This window comes from Rhinolophus sinicus, linkage group LG10, assembly GCF_036562045.2.
Source record: "Rhinolophus sinicus isolate RSC01 linkage group LG10, ASM3656204v1, whole genome shotgun sequence".
Lineage (NCBI taxonomy): Eukaryota > Metazoa > Chordata > Mammalia > Chiroptera > Rhinolophidae > Rhinolophus > Rhinolophus sinicus.
This window is the reverse complement of record NC_133759.1, coordinates 78,585,096-78,602,334: the sequence shown is the minus strand read 5'-3', so window position 1 is coordinate 78,602,334 and position 17,239 is coordinate 78,585,096. Positions and strand designations below refer to the sequence as shown.

At 51.3% G+C, this 17,239-nt stretch overlaps 1 protein-coding gene across 4 annotated transcripts in view; it reads left to right on the top strand.

Moving 5' to 3' along the window:
• TRPC7 (transient receptor potential cation channel subfamily C member 7) overlaps window positions 1-12,442 on the top strand; it is a 127,065-nt gene extending 114,623 nt beyond the window's left edge. For 3 of the 4 annotated variants that reach the window (XM_074313553.1, XM_074313552.1, XM_019740210.2), the window contains 4 exons: window positions 1,329-1,550; window positions 2,154-2,234; window positions 9,302-9,377; window positions 11,584-12,442. In XM_074313553.1, coding sequence (XP_074169654.1) covers window positions 1,329-1,550; window positions 2,154-2,234; window positions 9,302-9,377; window positions 11,584-11,753 — 549 coding nt within the window. In that variant the 3' untranslated portion in view covers window positions 11,754-12,442. The remainder of the gene's footprint in view (window positions 1-1,328; window positions 1,551-2,153; window positions 2,235-9,301; window positions 9,378-11,583) is intronic. The other variant, XM_074313551.1, reaches the window with a different exon arrangement.
• Window positions 12,443-17,239: the final 4,797 nt, after the last annotated feature.

The window sequence follows — 17,239 nt, the reverse complement described above, 5'->3', positions numbered from 1 at the left end:
GCCAGGTGCTGGTGGAGTGTCAGCAAAAGCAAACAGCATAATCGAGCCTGATGGCAATGACCTTATATTTCGTGGTTCATCCTTGCAGCCCCACGAGGGTGCTTGCTGGGTTCACAGTCCCTCACGTCTAGCTACTGTCTGTGCGTACAGGAACACACCACCCGTGGAGCACGTATTAATGCCCATCTCAGCACGATGTGAGGGACGCAGCAGCATCTCTATGTTCAGAGGAGCAAGCCCCAGGCCTGTGCCTAAAGTCACACAGCTAGTAGGGGTTGTGAGGCCAAACCCCATGCCTGTCCTGGCCTGAAATCACCCTCCTAGGGCAGAGGCCCAAGGAGCCTGCCTACAGAAAACACACACACACACACACACACACCTGCTACCTCTCAGCATTCTGGCACTGACACAAGTCAGAAGTAACAGATATGGGGTTTCAACCGACTATCACCGCCAAGGAAGAGAGCATGGCCGGACGAACTGCAGTCAGGTTTGTTCCCCTTGAATTACATCTGCAGAATCTCTTAGCATCTTCCCTAGCGGCACTCTGACCAACAAGAAATACACTTTCTAATAAGAAATCCATTGTGGTGTCCAGTCTGGTAGCCACTCCCCACATGTACCTCCCGCGTACTTGAAATGTGGCGATCCCAGATTGAGTCGTGCTCTAAGTATAAAATGCACGCCGATTCTGAAGACTCAGTATGGAAAAAAACGTGAGCTATCTCATTAATAATTTTTATCATGATTACATGTTGAAATGATAACATTTTGGGTCTACAGGATTCAATAAAATGTATCACTGAAACTAATTTACCTGTTCCATCTTACTTTTTATAATGTGGCCACTAGAAAATGTAAGTTTCCCTTTGTGGTTCCCCTTCGCAGCGTCCATTATGTTTCTGTGGGGCAGCGGTGGTCTCACAGGTTAACTTCTCGATGCTGGGGGTGGGTGGTGACTCAGTTCGCAGGGCTGTGGATGTGAATGGGAAACAAGATTAAGTGGCAGTGAGGAAAGTCCTTTGGTAAGTGGCAAGGGGAGGATGTTGGTGACAATATACAGTGGAGACACAGGGAGGATGAACTGGCAGATTGCAGCAATGAACCTAAGAAGTCAGGCGGCAATCTAGAGGGCCAGCTAACCGCACACGAATGGTTTCAGCGAGAGCCAACTCCCCACCGCGCCTCTGACGCGAAAGAGAGTATCAGGCAGAGTCCAGTTTAGAGTCTGCATCCCGGTGTTTGCAGGCTGCACCCCTGCTGCTCAGACTCAGCTCGGTGGCTAAATCGCGGCCTCTGATGGTGTGTCATTGCTCCCTGTTCCACAGGAGGACGCGGACGTGGAGTGGAAATTTGCCCGAGCCAAACTCTGGCTGTCTTATTTTGATGAAGGAAGAACTCTACCTGCTCCTTTTAATCTAGTACCAAGTCCTAAATCATTTTATTATCTCATAATGAGAATCAAGATGTGCCTCATAAAACTCTGCAAATCTAAGGCCAAAAGCTGTGAAAACGACCTTGAAATGGGCATGCTAAATTCCAAATTCAGGGTAGGTAGCATGGTCTTTATGGGGCTAAGAAGGCAGCGGAGGGGGAGGAGGGAGTTGTGTGTGCTTGATTCTGAGGGGGACCCCGGACACCAGGGTAGCCAGGCACCGGGAGGGCCCGACGCTTTTCAGAAAAAAGGGGCACATCCCAAAGCTGCCTGTGGTGGCTCCCCCACTCGTTGCGGCTCCTTGCAGAGGTGCAGTGCTGGGGGTTCAGCCCCGGCCCCCGTGGAACCAGGAGTGGGATAGCTTTTCCCAGAATGTGACTGGAGAATGATCTCTGGGAAGAAGGGTTCCCTGCCTGTTATCAGCTCCTCCTGCAGAGTCTCAGTGTTTATTAGCATATTAAAACCTCCTGAGGAGTCGGGGAGGAAAGATACCCAGATAAGTTTAACCCAGTGCTTTCCAAAGTTGACCAAACAATATCCTGTCACCTGTTGACATCCTACAGAACTAAAGTCCCCAGAAACACTGTAGGAAGCCAAGCAGCAGTGGGTGTATCGATCTTCCAAGTGTCCTCTTTTTAGAGACATGTGGGTGCTAGTCAAGCCCTACCATGTACGTATGTATGTATTATGTATTGTGTATGTGTGTATCTTTCTCCAGAAGACTCGCTACCAGGCTGGCATGAGGAATTCTGAAAACCTGACAGCAAATAACACCTTCAGCAAACCCACCAGATACCAGGTAACCACTTGTTTCTCAGGCAGGGGCAGAAGTGGACTCCACTAAGACACAGATTCAGTCACATGGTTGTGTCATCCCCCAGAACATAGCTCATTCTTTCCTCAAAAACTGTGTGTTGAGTGCCTACTAAATGCCAGCTATTGTGCTGCGTGCTGGGGGTGAAGACATGGTTCCCATCCCAGTGGCACCTCCAGTCCACTGAAGGAGAGAGACAATGAACAGGTTAACACGCAAGTGAAGATATACCTTCAAACTGATAAAAGTGCCAAGAAGAAAACAATAGGGTGCAAAAATGGAGGAAAAAATAGGGAGCCCCTGCTTACATATGATTATCAGAGGAGGCCCCTTCAAGGAAAGGAGAGTTAGCTAAGGCCTCATGGATGAGGAGGAGACAGCATGTGGGGCCTTCCTGGCAGAGGAAAAGCATCAGCAAAAGCCAGAGGGAAGCTTGGCAGGTCGAGCTGCTGGAGCCCAGCCAGGAAGGGAGAGAGGAGGGAGATGAGGTCAGAGGAGGAAGCAGGGGACCAGACCAAGGTCAGGATGCAGGTTTTACTGGACGTTATTGAGGAAGGCCGTGGGAGGAGTTTAACTTTGGGGAGGGAGAAGACGATACAATGTTATGTGTGCTTTAAGAAGACCACCGAACTGCTATAATGACAGGAGACTGCTGGGAACAAGAGTGGAAGCAGGGAGACCGGTGAGGAGAACGTGACAGTCATCCAGGTGCAAGGGATGGTGGCTTGGGTTGGGGTGTGAGTATAGTGATGCAGAAAAGCAGACAGATTCTGGACATAGAGCCTGAGGTGCACCAACAGGCATGGGGTAGGGAGAGGCAGCCTGACTCCCGGGTATTGGTCTTAAGCAACCAGCTGGCTATTGGTGTCTTCAGTGAGTAGCTGACCTTAGACTGCCAGCCTCCAAAGTCTGTCATAAAAATCAGAAGACGACCTTTCATGCTTGCAGTCCTTGCATTGCTTTTGGAAAATAATGGCAAATCTCTGTATCAGTTTGAATCAGCCCACGAGCCAGTGATAAATGGTAACTACAGGCTATTGATTATAAAAGTGCCGGCCATTCTTTTTCTGCCTTCTCCTTCCCAGTGATCAGCAGTTTTATCCACGCTGATCGTTTTTTATCAGCTGTAAATCTGAAGCTCTTCTGAGTGTTCCTGTGGGCCAAGGTGCTGTGTTCCTAGTGCCACCACCCCAGAGGGAGCAATAAGACAGCATCTTCCAGACACAGGTCTCTAATTGAATCTCCGTCTGTATTTCAGGAGCCAGCTGTGCAGTTAGGAGGATTTAAGTGTACAATTAAGAAATGGCTCATCCCTCAAAGTACTTCTAGTATTATTAGATGACACGGGCTAAAAATTGGCACAGTGGAAACTTGTCTTTAATCATGCACAAAATTGGGCCTGACTCATTTGATCTGCTTTGAGTTATTTTACAGGATAATTCCTTTGGTCAGTAGAAGGATTTTTATTTCTCAGCTGCTCAGAAGTTTAGATGACCTGTGTCACTGAAAAGTTCAACAACCCTAGAGGGTTAGGGCCAAATCTCTCCGGGATTTTGAGCAGAATCAGCTGCTGAGCTAGAGGAAGACTCATTACGTGGTGAATGCCCTGGCCCCAGAATGACTCCTATCCAAGCAAGACCCGTTGCAAGAGCAGTCTCAGGGCCATCCCACTTCTGTCTTCCATCATCACTGGTTGAGTCCTGGCAGCCTTCCATCTTTGATTACAGAGGTTGGTTGGTTTGCAGCTCTAGGCTATTAATGACCTTGGAAAGCTTGCTCACCCTGTATTTTGTGAATCCACCATGAAACTCCTGGAGCCACTTATTCAAACAGTTGTCACAGAAAAGAGGGAAGGAAAACTGAACCACAGGCATCAGAGGACATGAAACAGAGCAGAGAGCATCTTACATTTGCACATGTGCTCTTTGCTCAGCCCTGCTCAGGGAGGTCGAGGCATCTTCCCGAGCCTTTGTCCACTCAAACAGGAGTGGACCTTGAGATGACACAAAAGGACAGCTGGGAGCAGCCTAGACACTAGCCCTGGTGCTACCTCTCCGTATTCCTGTGAGAGATGGAGTATCTTTAACCCCATTTAACAGATGAGAGAACTGAGGCTCAGGGGCGATGGTCACACAGCTGGTTGACTAAGGTCTGACTCAGAAGGGCACCATCTTCTAGCCCACAAGCTGCCAGGGCACTGGTCCATCATTCATCTTCACAGGGCAGCACCAGAGCCTTCCCTGGAACCTGCCCTAAGCCTGTGTCTCAGTTCCTCGGAAGAGATCTATCTGCCCCTTAGCAGTCTGATGGGAGGGGGCCAGGAGCAGGAGGAGATACTTTTGCTGAAGCGGAGTGAAGGGTTTGAGCAAGGACCTGACAATGGCTCATCTGCTTTCTTGGGCCCACGGATGGCCTTCCCAGCTGCATTGCTTTCCTCCCAAAGTGACTTCCAAATGTGCAGGGACCAGGAGGAGCCCAATTCCCTCCCTCTTTCTTATACCCAGGCTGCACCCAGAGCTGCCATCTCACTGCGTACAAAGGCCTCTGACACTGCCATGGTTCTGAGAAGTACTGTGACGTTCCCCACAGGACAAAGGCCCTACTGTTCATACATACGTGGTTTTTAAGCTTTTTTCCTTTGTGTCTCTTTGGTAGATCTGCTTGACTGTTCAACCTTTGTGCTTTGGGTGCTTATTTTAAGCTGTGGATCCTTTGTTTTGGGGGGCTCTCCTTTGTAAGGGAAGGCAGCTCCATCAGACATCAGAGGCTCTCTGTGCTTTGCTTTTAGGCTTCCGGGAATCTGAATTGTTTTTCACAAAACTGGTTCCTTGCCTTTGCAATGTTTTATCCAACCTGGGTTCTGTGGACATGGGACTAAACAGTGGAACAAAACCATGACACAGGTGAGGTGGCCCAAGTGTGCCTCCTATAAAAGCTGCCCCATGACCTGGTCCAAGATCCAGTGTGTCAATTTGTTGGGGTGTGTACTGACCCCATATACTCACTCTCGGAAAGGTATGTTTCCTTTCTGGGCACAGCAAACAAGACACATCCCAAATGAACCACAGAATCCAGGCACAGACCATCATTCAAATAAGCCCCAACCTGTATGATACAATCCATTCCCCAAAACCCAGTGGGGAGTCCTCTTCTTCACCTTCTCGATGGCCTTTTCTCTAGAGATCAAATAGGACAGATAACTTGCCAGTGCTGCATTCTTCTATTCTGGTGTCTGATAAACCCAATTTAACACATCACTTGTCCTGAGATCCATTTGGTCTATACTTCCAAATGTTCCTCAATTTCTGTTTTCCCAGGTGGCCACATTGTTTCCTCTGGATTCTACTTCATCTGCCAACTTCAACAAACCGTGTGTGTTCTCTTCCTTGTCTGTGTCTTCAGCTGCTCTGGCTACACAGAGAGGGTTGTCTCTTCCATAGAAAGACCTATTTTCCCTTCACCAGCAGCAGCTCGGGGTCCAGTGGGCAGGAGGAACTGTGTGCCTTCTTCCCCCAGATTTAGGTCTCCGTGTCACGACCATTCTTACACACTGTGTGCCTCAGCATTCATTCTTTTGCCTGAGTATTACCACTAAATATACTCACCTCCAGCACCTGCTAATGCATGGGCAGGGGGGGCCCAGCTGCCACCAGTGAAGACGTGGACACTTGGGCAAAGTTTATTATCTTCATGAAGTGACAGAACTCTAGGGAAGGCAGCAAGGAGCTACCTCCAACTCATCGCAAAGGAACACGCTTTCCCCCACATAGTGAAGGAAGGGAGGCTTTTGATGTCCACTTTTCTGGAAACAGAGACCTTCTTGTAGCATCCATCTTAAATAGAACTTCTGGGCGTTTTCTAACCATTTCAGACTTTCTGGGGATAAGACTGGCATCTTGCTCCCGCAGATTCCAAGGTGTCTAACATGCATGTGCCAGAGGGGACGCCATCAGGACACAGTTTCTAAGCAACTGACAGACGGTCACACTGTTCTCCTTTAAGGTGCCTGTCACTCCTGGGAGTGAACTGGGGGTTGGGAGGAAGGTGAAAGGGTCCCTGTCTGGTTACAGGGCTCATAGGAAGCTTCTATAATCCTAATGTGTGTTGAGAGACTTAAAAGCAAATCTTTGTTTTTCTACACTTTGAGACGCAGGTCTGCAGACACCCTAGCTCAGGTCAAGCACACCAGTGGCCAAGAGTAGGCTGTGAGCTTGTGTGACAATGACATACCAGTGCCCATCTTCCCCACGGGGTAACAACTGAACAAAGCCATCCATCCTCTAAAATCTGGCTGAGGTTTCCTCCTGCATAAAAGACTTTGTGGTGTGTTTTTTTATCAAGGACAAATAGGTACCCAGAAACAGCCCAAACCCCATTTGACCAATGGGAGCCGGTTTCCTGCATCTTATCCCCTAAACCATCTTGCATTTAACCTTTTTCTGAGGCTTGGTTTCTATTTTGGTTAATCCCAGATCTCCCACGTCCCAGCTGTGTGACCTTGGAGAAGTCACCTTGCTCTCTGAGCCTCAGTGTCCTCCCCTGTAAATGGGGATGACAACCTCCACCTCACCAGGTTTCTGGGATTATTCAATGAGGTCATTTGGCCAAGGAGGTTCCCACAGCTCCTGGCCTGCAGGCGTCCTCAGTACCCTCGCTTTGCTTTTTTTTCACCCTCTCTCCCTTCCTCCCAGGGAGCTACCTGCATTGAAGGAGGCTAGTGAGCAGGGTTTCACCTATGCAAAACAAGTGGAGTATGAGGGCCACGTTTTGTATTAATCATAAGCACATACCCTGGAATCTTTTAAAATAGTCAGTTTGATCATGTTGTGCTAAAACACAGCGTGCACACCAAGCCAGAAGGGCTAGGATTGCTGTCGTAACTATGAAAGGATTCCACTCAGCACCGTCACAGGAAACGGACCTCTTCACTTCCCATCTTTGGCTTAGAATTTGACACCATAAACGCTCTCTAGTTGACGGGTCCAGAAACTGAAGAACACTTGATTCTTGTGGTTTTTCTTGAAAGTCAACAAACTTTAACCAGATCCCCTTAACTTGCATGGGCCTGAAAGTCTGCAGTGGAAGAATACTTCTGCATTCCTTATTCAGTAACGATGTTATGTACTTGGGTATCTAGGCTGTGGGTTTTGTTTTTCTTTGTGTTTTTCTTCCCATGAGAACTGGTTCAGGACAAGCTTTGGCTTGGTTTGGTTTCTCCAATTCAAGGTAGAAAGAGCATGAATGAGCCCCATGGAAAGGCAGATATTCTTATAACTTAGATGGCCCACCTTATTGACTGGAAGACTGTCAATGAGAAATCTAGCACTGCAATTTACCACCAACATGACAAGACTCAGGCCTCTCTGAGAAGGAGCAGTGGGAAGATAACTTGCTAATTAACTGTTTAGCATAAACTTCGGTCACAACTCAAACCACAGAGCCAAGGGGACGGCCAGCCCACCGCAGGCCGAGGAGGCTCAGCACCGGCTTACACGGGCTGACCCAGAGCTGACGGTGAAGAGCTTATGCCAGGTTTTGTCCAAGCCTTGGAATCATGGGGCCAGGTGACACGTTCTCCAGGGGCGGGTGACACGTCCTCCAGGGGGTGGGTGACACATCCTCCACGGGGCCAGGTGACACGTCCTCCATGGGGCGGGTGACACGTCCTCCAGGGGCCAGGTGACATGTCCTCCAGGGGCCAGGTGACACGTCCTCCAGGGGCCGGGTGACACGTCCTCCAGGGGCCAGGTGACACGTCCTCCAGGGGGTGGGTGACACGTCCTCCAGGGGCCAGGTGACACGTCCTCCAGGGGGTGGGTGACACGTCCTCCAGGGGCCGGGTGACACGTCCTCCAGGGGGTGGGTGACACGTCCTCCGCCAGGTCTTCCCCATCAAGGGCATTGAGAGAACCACCATTTGATGACAATAATGAGTTAAATCCTCCAGCTCTCTGCATCCCAGCAGTTCACCTCTTTTACTTGCAAGAAGCTTTTCCCGAATCCATGTCATCAGAGTGAACTCAGCAGCCTGCTTGACATCCCACAGCGAAGCTGGGGACAGAATTCAGGTCCTTCGATCTAGAAAATACTGCCCCTGTGCCCTCAGTCCTCAGGTGAGCAGGTCACAGGAAGGGATGACCAATGAGCAGGGAATCCCTCCCTCTTTGCCTTGCTGCTCATCTCTTGCAAGATTCAGAAGTCTCAGCTGCCAGAATGTTTTTAAATCCTGTGATTTCACAGGAACCCTGGAATAACTCGCTGGCAAAATCCAAAGTTCACCCCCTGTGGTCTTTCTTACACTTGGCCCTATTCTTGGTGTCTCCTGTGTTTGTTCATGCCTGCTTGCTTAAAGAATCCAGTGTCTGCATCATAAATGAGCCTGCAGGCCAAAATCCTCTCCTGCACCATGCCCGGGGGTGCAGAGCCAGGCATGTGCGGTTTCAGCAAAGTGGCATCTTGGCAAAACTTGCGAGGCCCAGCAGTATCTCTTTCTGCATCTGGGCAGAAACTTTCCAGCCTGTCCTCCCAGCCTGGTCCTGCCTCTGTACTAAGTGCATCTCCACTCAGGCACAGCGGCTCATAGGGAGGCAGCTCTGCCTGGGCTGGGCTGGCCTGCTAAGGCTTCAATGCTCCCTCCTGATCACATCAGTTGTTGAATTAGAAGAAAGTATTTCAGAGTTGCAGCCCCGGGAGAAGACATGCCTGGCAGAGGTCACAAAGAAGGGCAGGGTTGGCTCAGGCCTCGGACCTTTAAGTAGCGCCTGTGGATCCTAGATGATGCTTCCTCCTTGGCTCAGCCTCTTGCCATTGAGTGTCCTATTCTTACATCCCAGAGTCAGGTGGTACTGAATCCTGGGGGAGAGCTTAAACAGAGAGACGGGCCCAGGTTTCCCCAGCAGGCAGGGCACCCCTCAGAAGCGAGGCACCAGGTGTGAGAGGACTCACAGCCGCTGACCGGGCTCTGCAGGAGGGAGCAGTCGAGTGGACACTGTGCTGGAAGCCACTGTGTGTGGCCAGGCTTGTCTGATGCCTTCCTTGTGTTCACATTTCAGAAAATCATGAAACGGCTCATTAAAAGATACGTCCTGAAGGCCCAGGTGGACAGAGAGAATGACGAAGTCAATGAAGGTAAGGATTGCGTCTGTTCCCAGTAGGGTGGCGGAAGTCGGACATGGTGTCACGAGGCTGAAATCAAGGTGTTGTCGACAGGCCCATGTTCCTGTCTGGGGGCCCAGGAGAGGCTCAGTCTCCTTGCTCACTGGGTGTTGGCAGAATACAGTTCCATGCGGTTGTAGGACTGAGGTCTCTGTTCCCTTGCTGGTTGTCAGCTGGGCAGCCCTTTGCTCTAACCTAGAGGCCCCCTTCAGTGTGTATGCAGCCCCTTCGTTTCAGAACCAGCAACAGAGCAGACTTCGCCCTTCTCACGCTGCCACCTCACTTGCCTCTTCTGTCATCACATCTCTCTGACCCACTCTTCTGCCTTCCTCTTCTACTTTCAAAGACTTGTGATTAGATTGGACAAATCAAAATAACCTCTCCATTTAAGGCCAGCTGATTATCAACCGTAATTCTATTTGCAACTACAGTTCCCTTTTGCCGTGTAATATAACATGTTCACAGACAGGACACGAGGGCTTCTTTGGGGGTCAAGGTCACTGTTCTGCCTACCACAGTTATGGCTGCCTTGGGTCGGCTCATGGCCCTTGAGTTCAGTACGGTCCAGAATTCCTCATTTCATGGGCCATGCAGAGAGCTGCAGACTATATGCCTCTTTCAGATGCTGCCGCCACCTCAGTTCCAGCTGGCTCCCGTCCTGTCTCACTTCCAGGCTTTCAGAACCTGACAACCCCAGTGTTTCTCAAAGTATCTCCCACCTCAGAATCACTTGTTAAAAATGCATGTCCCAGACCCCACCCAGCCCTCATGATTGGCATCTCTGGGGAGATTGGCGCCTGGGGGTCTGCACTTTGAGGAGTGCACCCACGTCATTCTGATGCACACTGAAGTTTGCAAAGTACATTATTTTCACTGTTTGGGTTATTTTCCAGGTTATTGTAAGCAGTTATTCTTAGGTGAAAAGCAAATTACCTTATTCCAGGTAATTAATCTTCATGAGACACATAGGACCAATATGTGCTACTGAGAAACAGCCTCCTCCATGAATGAGGGCACCAAGTCTCCCCCTCGCTGGGGCCTCAGGGGACTGCCGCCAGAGTCTGGTCACCATCAGTGACCGTCTGCCTCATCCCGGGCCATCACGCCTGGGCTGACACTGTCTAGGCGCTGAGCAGCTGTCCCTGTACCCTCACCTACTTTTGGGTCCCAACCACAAAACTGCCAGGTGTCAGGCCAGTCAGCCTCGAGCAGTGTGTCACTGTGATTGACAGGAACGTACCTGATTATAGAAGGTGAGGCTGCCCAGGTTTGGGGCCACTAAAATTACACCATGAAACCGGGGCTCAGGGGAGCACCCAATGAAAAGAAGACAGGGATGTATGCTTTTGTCCAAACTGACCAAGCGGGACCTTTAAACCTCTGCACTCTGTGTATGGAAGGCATACCTAGCGAACAGATACGAGTAACGTGTCCCCAGGCAGTGGACTCCCACTTGAGTCAAGTCCAGTATCTATACTATCAGGAAAGAATCTTTCGACTCTCCTTTGTGGTTCATAAAAAGACTCCCACAGACCAGGCCCATGTGGATTTCTAACCACAGGGTTCACTGTGGGAATAAGTGAAAGTCCCACCTGGTGGTCCCTCCTCGGAAAGGAGGAGGAGACAGGCCTGCCGCGGTGCTTTGCTGAAGCTGCGCTGCTTGCGTGGTCTGGACGGACCCTGGTCCTGCGAGGCTGCCGGCACCATGGCTGCGTCCACCGGCCGAGCTGCTCCCTCCACACTTGGGAGTCTCTCCCCTCTGCAAATGACAGAACACCACATGGACCTTCGTGAAAACAAGTGCCTCAGTGGACGAGTCTTGTTATCAGAGTCTTGAAACCTGCCTTTAATGGCTCCCAAACCAACATTCTAACCGTCATGACATGAAATAGGTGATAGCATTTCACAGCTCTGATCGTGACGCCTCCTTCTACCTCAGACCCTTAGTGAGAGCATGACGAGGAATGGGAGGAGATGGGTCTCTAAAAGATGGATGTGTCTTTCAGTGGTAGGAGCTGAGTGGTACTTAGGTCAAAACAGAGCCCCATCCCCTCGGCCCCACCCTTGGTGGGCTGGACCAGCAACCTGACATTCTGCTGGAGAGACGCACGCCCCAAATGCATGTGGGATGAGCCCTTCCGCCCGCTCTCACTCACCCAAATCTCATCTCTCCTTGTAGGCGAACTGAAGGAAATCAAGCAAGATATCTCCAGCCTGCGCTATGAGCTCCTCGAAGAGAAATCTCAAGCTACCGGCGAGCTGGCAGACCTGATCCAACAGCTCAGTGAGAAATTTGGGAAGAATTTAAACAAAGACCACCTGAGGGTGAACAAGGGTAAAGACATTTAGTCCCCCGCATGGGCATCTGTGACTTCTACCAGCATTCCAAGGCCAGGTTGGATGCCCAGTCAGTGGGGAGGGGTCCAGGGCCTACTCCTCTAAGACACTAAGGGGACCCACTGGCTCCGTCCTAGGCAGCCTTGCTGACATCTGCAGCCGAGTGGCCTTCCTGGACCCAGAACTGCTGTGAATCCAGGCTGTTGGGTGAGAAACACGACCACAGGAGGAGGGGAGGAAGTGTCCCCCCACACACACACACACACACATACTCGTGTGAGACCTTCAGTCCAGCCACAGTGACAGAGGGCCCGGGGGCCAGTGCAGGAGAAGACCGTCCTGGATGCACACGCTCCCTCCCACTGCACCAGGAGCACAACTCTGTGTCCTGGGAACACAAAGCGCCTCACCCCGTGTGCCCCTGCTTGCCCGCCCTCTGCCACCCACACACATCCAAACAGAACCGGGAGGTGACCTGTGATCTATTCTTAAGTGCCAGATGAGAACACAGATAGCCTAATAGTAAAATAGTTCTATTTGTTTATAAAAGTTTAAAAATCCTAAATCAAAAATTGTACTGTAGGTAGCACTGTTCAGAGAACAATGACACAATCCAAATGATGTATTTTTACCTTTATTAAGATCATCTTGTATTTACTATTTTTACCTAAAATGGAAAGAAATAAAATTACCTCATAATAGCCTGGGAAGCCTCTGTGAATGTGCTGCCCTCCTGCAGTCCTGTGCCGTCAGGAGGTAGGGAGCCCACAGACCAGCCCTTCTCGGGCAGGTGTGAGCCTCCTGACAATCAGACAGCCAGGCCCCCCACCTCTAAGCCAACTCCTCCTATCCCCAGATCGAGTGACCCCAATCTCTCCAAGCTCAGGAGGGAGACAAAGGAGCCTGGGAGGGAAGCAAAACATTTTCTCCTGCCCCACCTCTCACTGCTCCCCACTGTGTGGGAGGGGCGGTACCTGGTGAAATGGAGCCAAAAATCTCTCTCAAGAGGCTTAGGTGTGAGTGGGGAGAGTGGCCACCAGAGGGCACCCCAGTCCCAAACAACATCCATTCTGAGCATGTTGGAGAGATGGCTGCCTCGGATTCCAGCCGAGCTCACTGGCCCCAGTACACTCACTAGTAGGTGTACTAGTAACACTAGCTGGATGGAGTGAGTGAGCACTTGCTGTGTGCCACGCACTGTGCAGACAGCTCTGCATGCGTCACTGAACTCAGAGCCACCCTACGAAGAGGAAGAGAGCAGCGTCACAAATTCAGATGCCTTGCATACACCCTGGGAGGGCATGTGCGTGTTTTATGCAGGTATGTGTATGGGGGGCCTTGTGTTTCGTGATATATCTTCAGTATGTCTTCAGAGATAAAAGTTTTTTACTTAACTCTGTTCTAAGAAGAGTGGATTGAGGGGCTGAGGAGGGGCCAAGACAAACGACACAGCCGTGGCCTACTTAAAGTGGGCCACCAACACTCACCCCAGCCAATTGTTGCCGTAGGAATATACGCCCAGTTTTGCCCAATCTTCCCAATTTCTGGAGGGGGGAAAGCCCACATTTGCTGGGTCCCTGACAGCCAAGATGGGTGACTGGGAAAGACGCTCTGAAGTGTGGCTCCAGACCTGGGGCTTCCTGGCACCACCACCCTGTGCTCAAACAAGAAGGAGGCAGAGGCGTCTGATGGGCACCAGGGACACAGTGTATGTTCAGGGAGCTTTACAGACATAAACTCTGTTCCAGGAGCTTTTCACCTGGGGTTTGTGAGGGTCCCGGGATGCACTGCAAATCCTAAAGTGCTTGTCTTTATGGTGGTTTACTGTTCTGAAGAGAACAATGCAGCTTTTCTCAACTACTCCTCCATGGCCCCCCAAAGCCACAGGTGATGAGTGAATTCGTTCAGGGGATACTTACTGAGTCCCTTGCCAAGTACTGGGGATGAGACATATATACATCCATCTGGGCTCCTTTTAAAGCCTGCACGCTGAATAGGGAGGCTGGCGTGCTTTGGGGGAAAAGCAGTTGATTTCTCCAGGAGACAAATTACCAACACTTCTGGAAGATTTCCTTTCAGATCCCTCACTTGTCTTCGTCAGAATGCTAATAAACACTTCTAAGATACATTATTCAATTTCCCTATCTACCTTTGAACAGAGGCAGCTGGCAACCCCATTTGTAAATCCTGGGGCACCCTTTCCCTATCAAACCTAAGTCTCAAATTTTCCCCTTAAGGAGATAAAGGAAAACAAGTCGCACTAAGTAATTAAAAACTGGAAAGGAAAATTAGCACCATCCATTTAGGCTTTGCAAGGCACGTCTGGGAGGTGAAGGCAGTCCGGAAATGGAGGATTGGTGGCCGCAGATGGATGTAGGGGAGGAGAGGAAACCCTCTTTTGTCAAAAGCTGTTGGAGAGGCCTGGGCACCTAGGGCTGGCAGCGCCATCAGCCCGGAGCCCGGGGGCAAGAGCTGAGTGATTTTTCAGGCCCTCACAGCCTCCCTCACTTTCCCCCATCTCCTCGACTCCTGCTGAATTAGCCACGAGAGGAAGCAGTTCTGAGAGAGACAAAACAGGACAGTGTGGAAAGGCCTCTGGGAGGGGCTCAGGGACAGGCAGCAGGAGGAGAAAGGGCCCTTGACAAGACTCGACCCTTCCCAAAGCACCCTCCCCACCCCCTTGCAGCCTGTCACTGTTGAGTCTGTAACTAACGCAGGCCTGGAACCTCTGTCTCCACCGCAAACAGCGAAGCTCTCTGAGGGGGCCCAGGTCTGCTGTGCCCCCACTGTGCACTGGCCCAGGAACAAGGAGTAGCCACTCAAGGAATCACTGCTGGGCCTCAAGTTTCTAGAATTCCTTCAGATGGCATCATCAGGCTCCAAAATTTTGGTGAGTTTGCAGGAAACACAAGCTATCCCCTGCTGCAGCTCCGTGCAGGGTCAGCGGAAATGTGTGGCCTGCTTCCCTTCTCGTCACAGCGGGGCAGGAGGCCCAGCTCTGGCACCCTCGTTACTGCTGAGCTTCTTCAGACTGTGCCCCACCCCCCGCCAGACAACCATAGTGCAGAACCAGCTAGTGCTGAGGGCCTCAGGAGTGGCAGCCCTGCCCAGGTCTCCAGGTAACCAACCAGTGCGTAAGCAGCTGAGTTCTCCAGCCACTTGTCACCTCTGATGGCTCGTAATACGCTCCACAAATCCTAGTGACACTTCCTGGGCAAAAACCCCCAATTAGTCCCCAGAGCTATTCCTAAGGGAAGCGTGCTCACACACTTGAGGAAGCACAGCAGGCCTCCTCTGCCCATCACAGAGTAGCTCCCTCCCTCCCAACAGGCCCAGAAGACCAAAAAAAAGAAAAAAAGGCCAACACATCCTGGGCTGTGTTCCCTCATGGGGGTACCATCCGCAAAAGTTCTTACAATGGACTACAGTCCCAGGAGGGCCACCACAGGCTACCTTCAAGTTTGTTTAACGACGGCCCCCCTGGGGTGCGGGGGAGAGGAGAACAAGACACCTTGCCCTGCTCAGGAGCACTCAGCGTCTGGGTAAAAATAAGCAGGCCCACCACCTGTCACTCCTCAAAGTACTCATTAAGGCTTATGTAAAGTATAGAGTCTGAGGCTCCCAGAGGCTGACAGGAATTAGGAATTTTGATCTGCTGAGGCAGGGAGGCAACACCCCATTCTATGTTTATCCCTTGAAGGGTGAATGTTCCAGAGGGAAGGGACTCCCGAAGAGACACATGGATATAAATCACCTGAGGCGTGTTAGCTAGGAAGCAAAAGCCTTTGTGCCCCTGGTCTGCAGACGCGGCCAGTTCCCAGGCCGTGGAGCCCAGGCCGCCCGGGCTGGCTCTTCCTGGGAAATCCCACCCACTCTTTCCCAGGATTTCTCCCTTTGTTTCACCCCAGTCAAGCAGCTACACGTCCTGTGCCCTTTGCCTCAGAAGGAATGACACAGGCATGGGGGGAAAAACAAAGAGCAGCCTCCTGGCTTGGGTTCCCAAAGGCCTGAGTCTTTAAAGAAGGGAGAGGATTGAGGGAAGAATCCAAAAGTTTGAGAGAAATGGTGTCTGAGGAGCAGAGGGCCCGCGCATGCCCAGACATGCTTCCCTCAGGCTGAGGGCATGAGGGGAAAGGAGGTGCCAGCAGCCTGGCCCTGCCAGTGGAGGAAAAGTGCTGCGATGCCCATAGAAATGCGTCCACAGCTGGAAGGCCATCTCCTCACCCAGCCGCCCTCCTCTTGGCATCAGGGAGACATGAGGAGGAGACAGGAAGGGGCGCCCCCCAGCCAGGGCAGGGGCAAAGTGCCCACTCATCGCAATACCTCTGAAAAGCGTGGATTCCATCTCCTCAGTGTCTGAGTCAAAAACAACAGGGTCAAACAGCCGCCCTGTGCTGACAGGGACACAGCATCTCCTTGTCAGCTGACTGACAAAGAGGCCCACGCGTCCTGTGGCACCGACTCCATACACACACACCCAGGCCAACGGCCCACCCCTCAGCGGTGTGCTGGGGAAATAGGAGGCAAATGAAGGCAACGGACATCCATCAGAAGTTCACCAGGACACTTGAGGTGTCTGAGAGGCAGACTCGCAGGGTAGACAGCACTGGTACATTGCCACTTCCACCCACCCACCTCCAGAGCAGTGTGTACTCACGGAAAAGCAGATGGAAGGCAGGGGCAGAGAGGAGAGGGAAGGGAGGGAACCGGACTTGCACTGGCTGTGCCCCCCTCTTTGGCTGGAAATAGATCTCACCCCACCTCCCGGGCACAGGCCGTCACAAAACCTCAACCCAACCAATCAGAGTACCCAGTGCCCTTGAAACCAATACCACCCCAAGCAGGGCAATCATATTCCTGCCTTGAGACGCATACATATATATGTGGACACTGGGAAAGACATGCCCTTTTTTCCAGTATGGTCGCTGAATAGGAGCGTGTGAATCTGGGACACCAGTAGACGCATCCCCGCCATGGCAGGGCTGTCCAGGATGAAGTCAGAAATGAGAAACAGAGGAGAGGGGAGAAGTGAAGGTAGGAGGGGGAGGTGAGAGGAGAAAAGAGAGGGAAAAGGAAGAGGGAAAGATGGGGGTGCGGGGGAGAGGGCAGTTGTGCTACATTCTTGCCCCAACGCCTTACGTCTTGCAGCTCTCATGTCTGTGGAACTGTTCCAGAAGCCTTCTCAGCTTAGCCACCGAACAAATCCCATTTTTGCTGCAGCTAGTTTGCAGTGGGTTTCTGGATGTCCTTTACATCCCCAGAGTCCTGATGACCACAGGCACTTATGTGCCTGCCCCACCTTTCCCCCCTGGGGGGGGGGCTACTTTGCATTTCTGTGGTTAGAGGGGCAGGGGCCAGAAACTACCAGGACTGTTTTTATTGAGACTCAGTGAGGCTCTGAACAATGGATGATAGCCTGGAGCCGGTTAAACTTTTCAAAAGCGAACCTTCAAGAGCTGGACACACGTCAGGACTGGGAGAAGGGTTGTCTTTATACT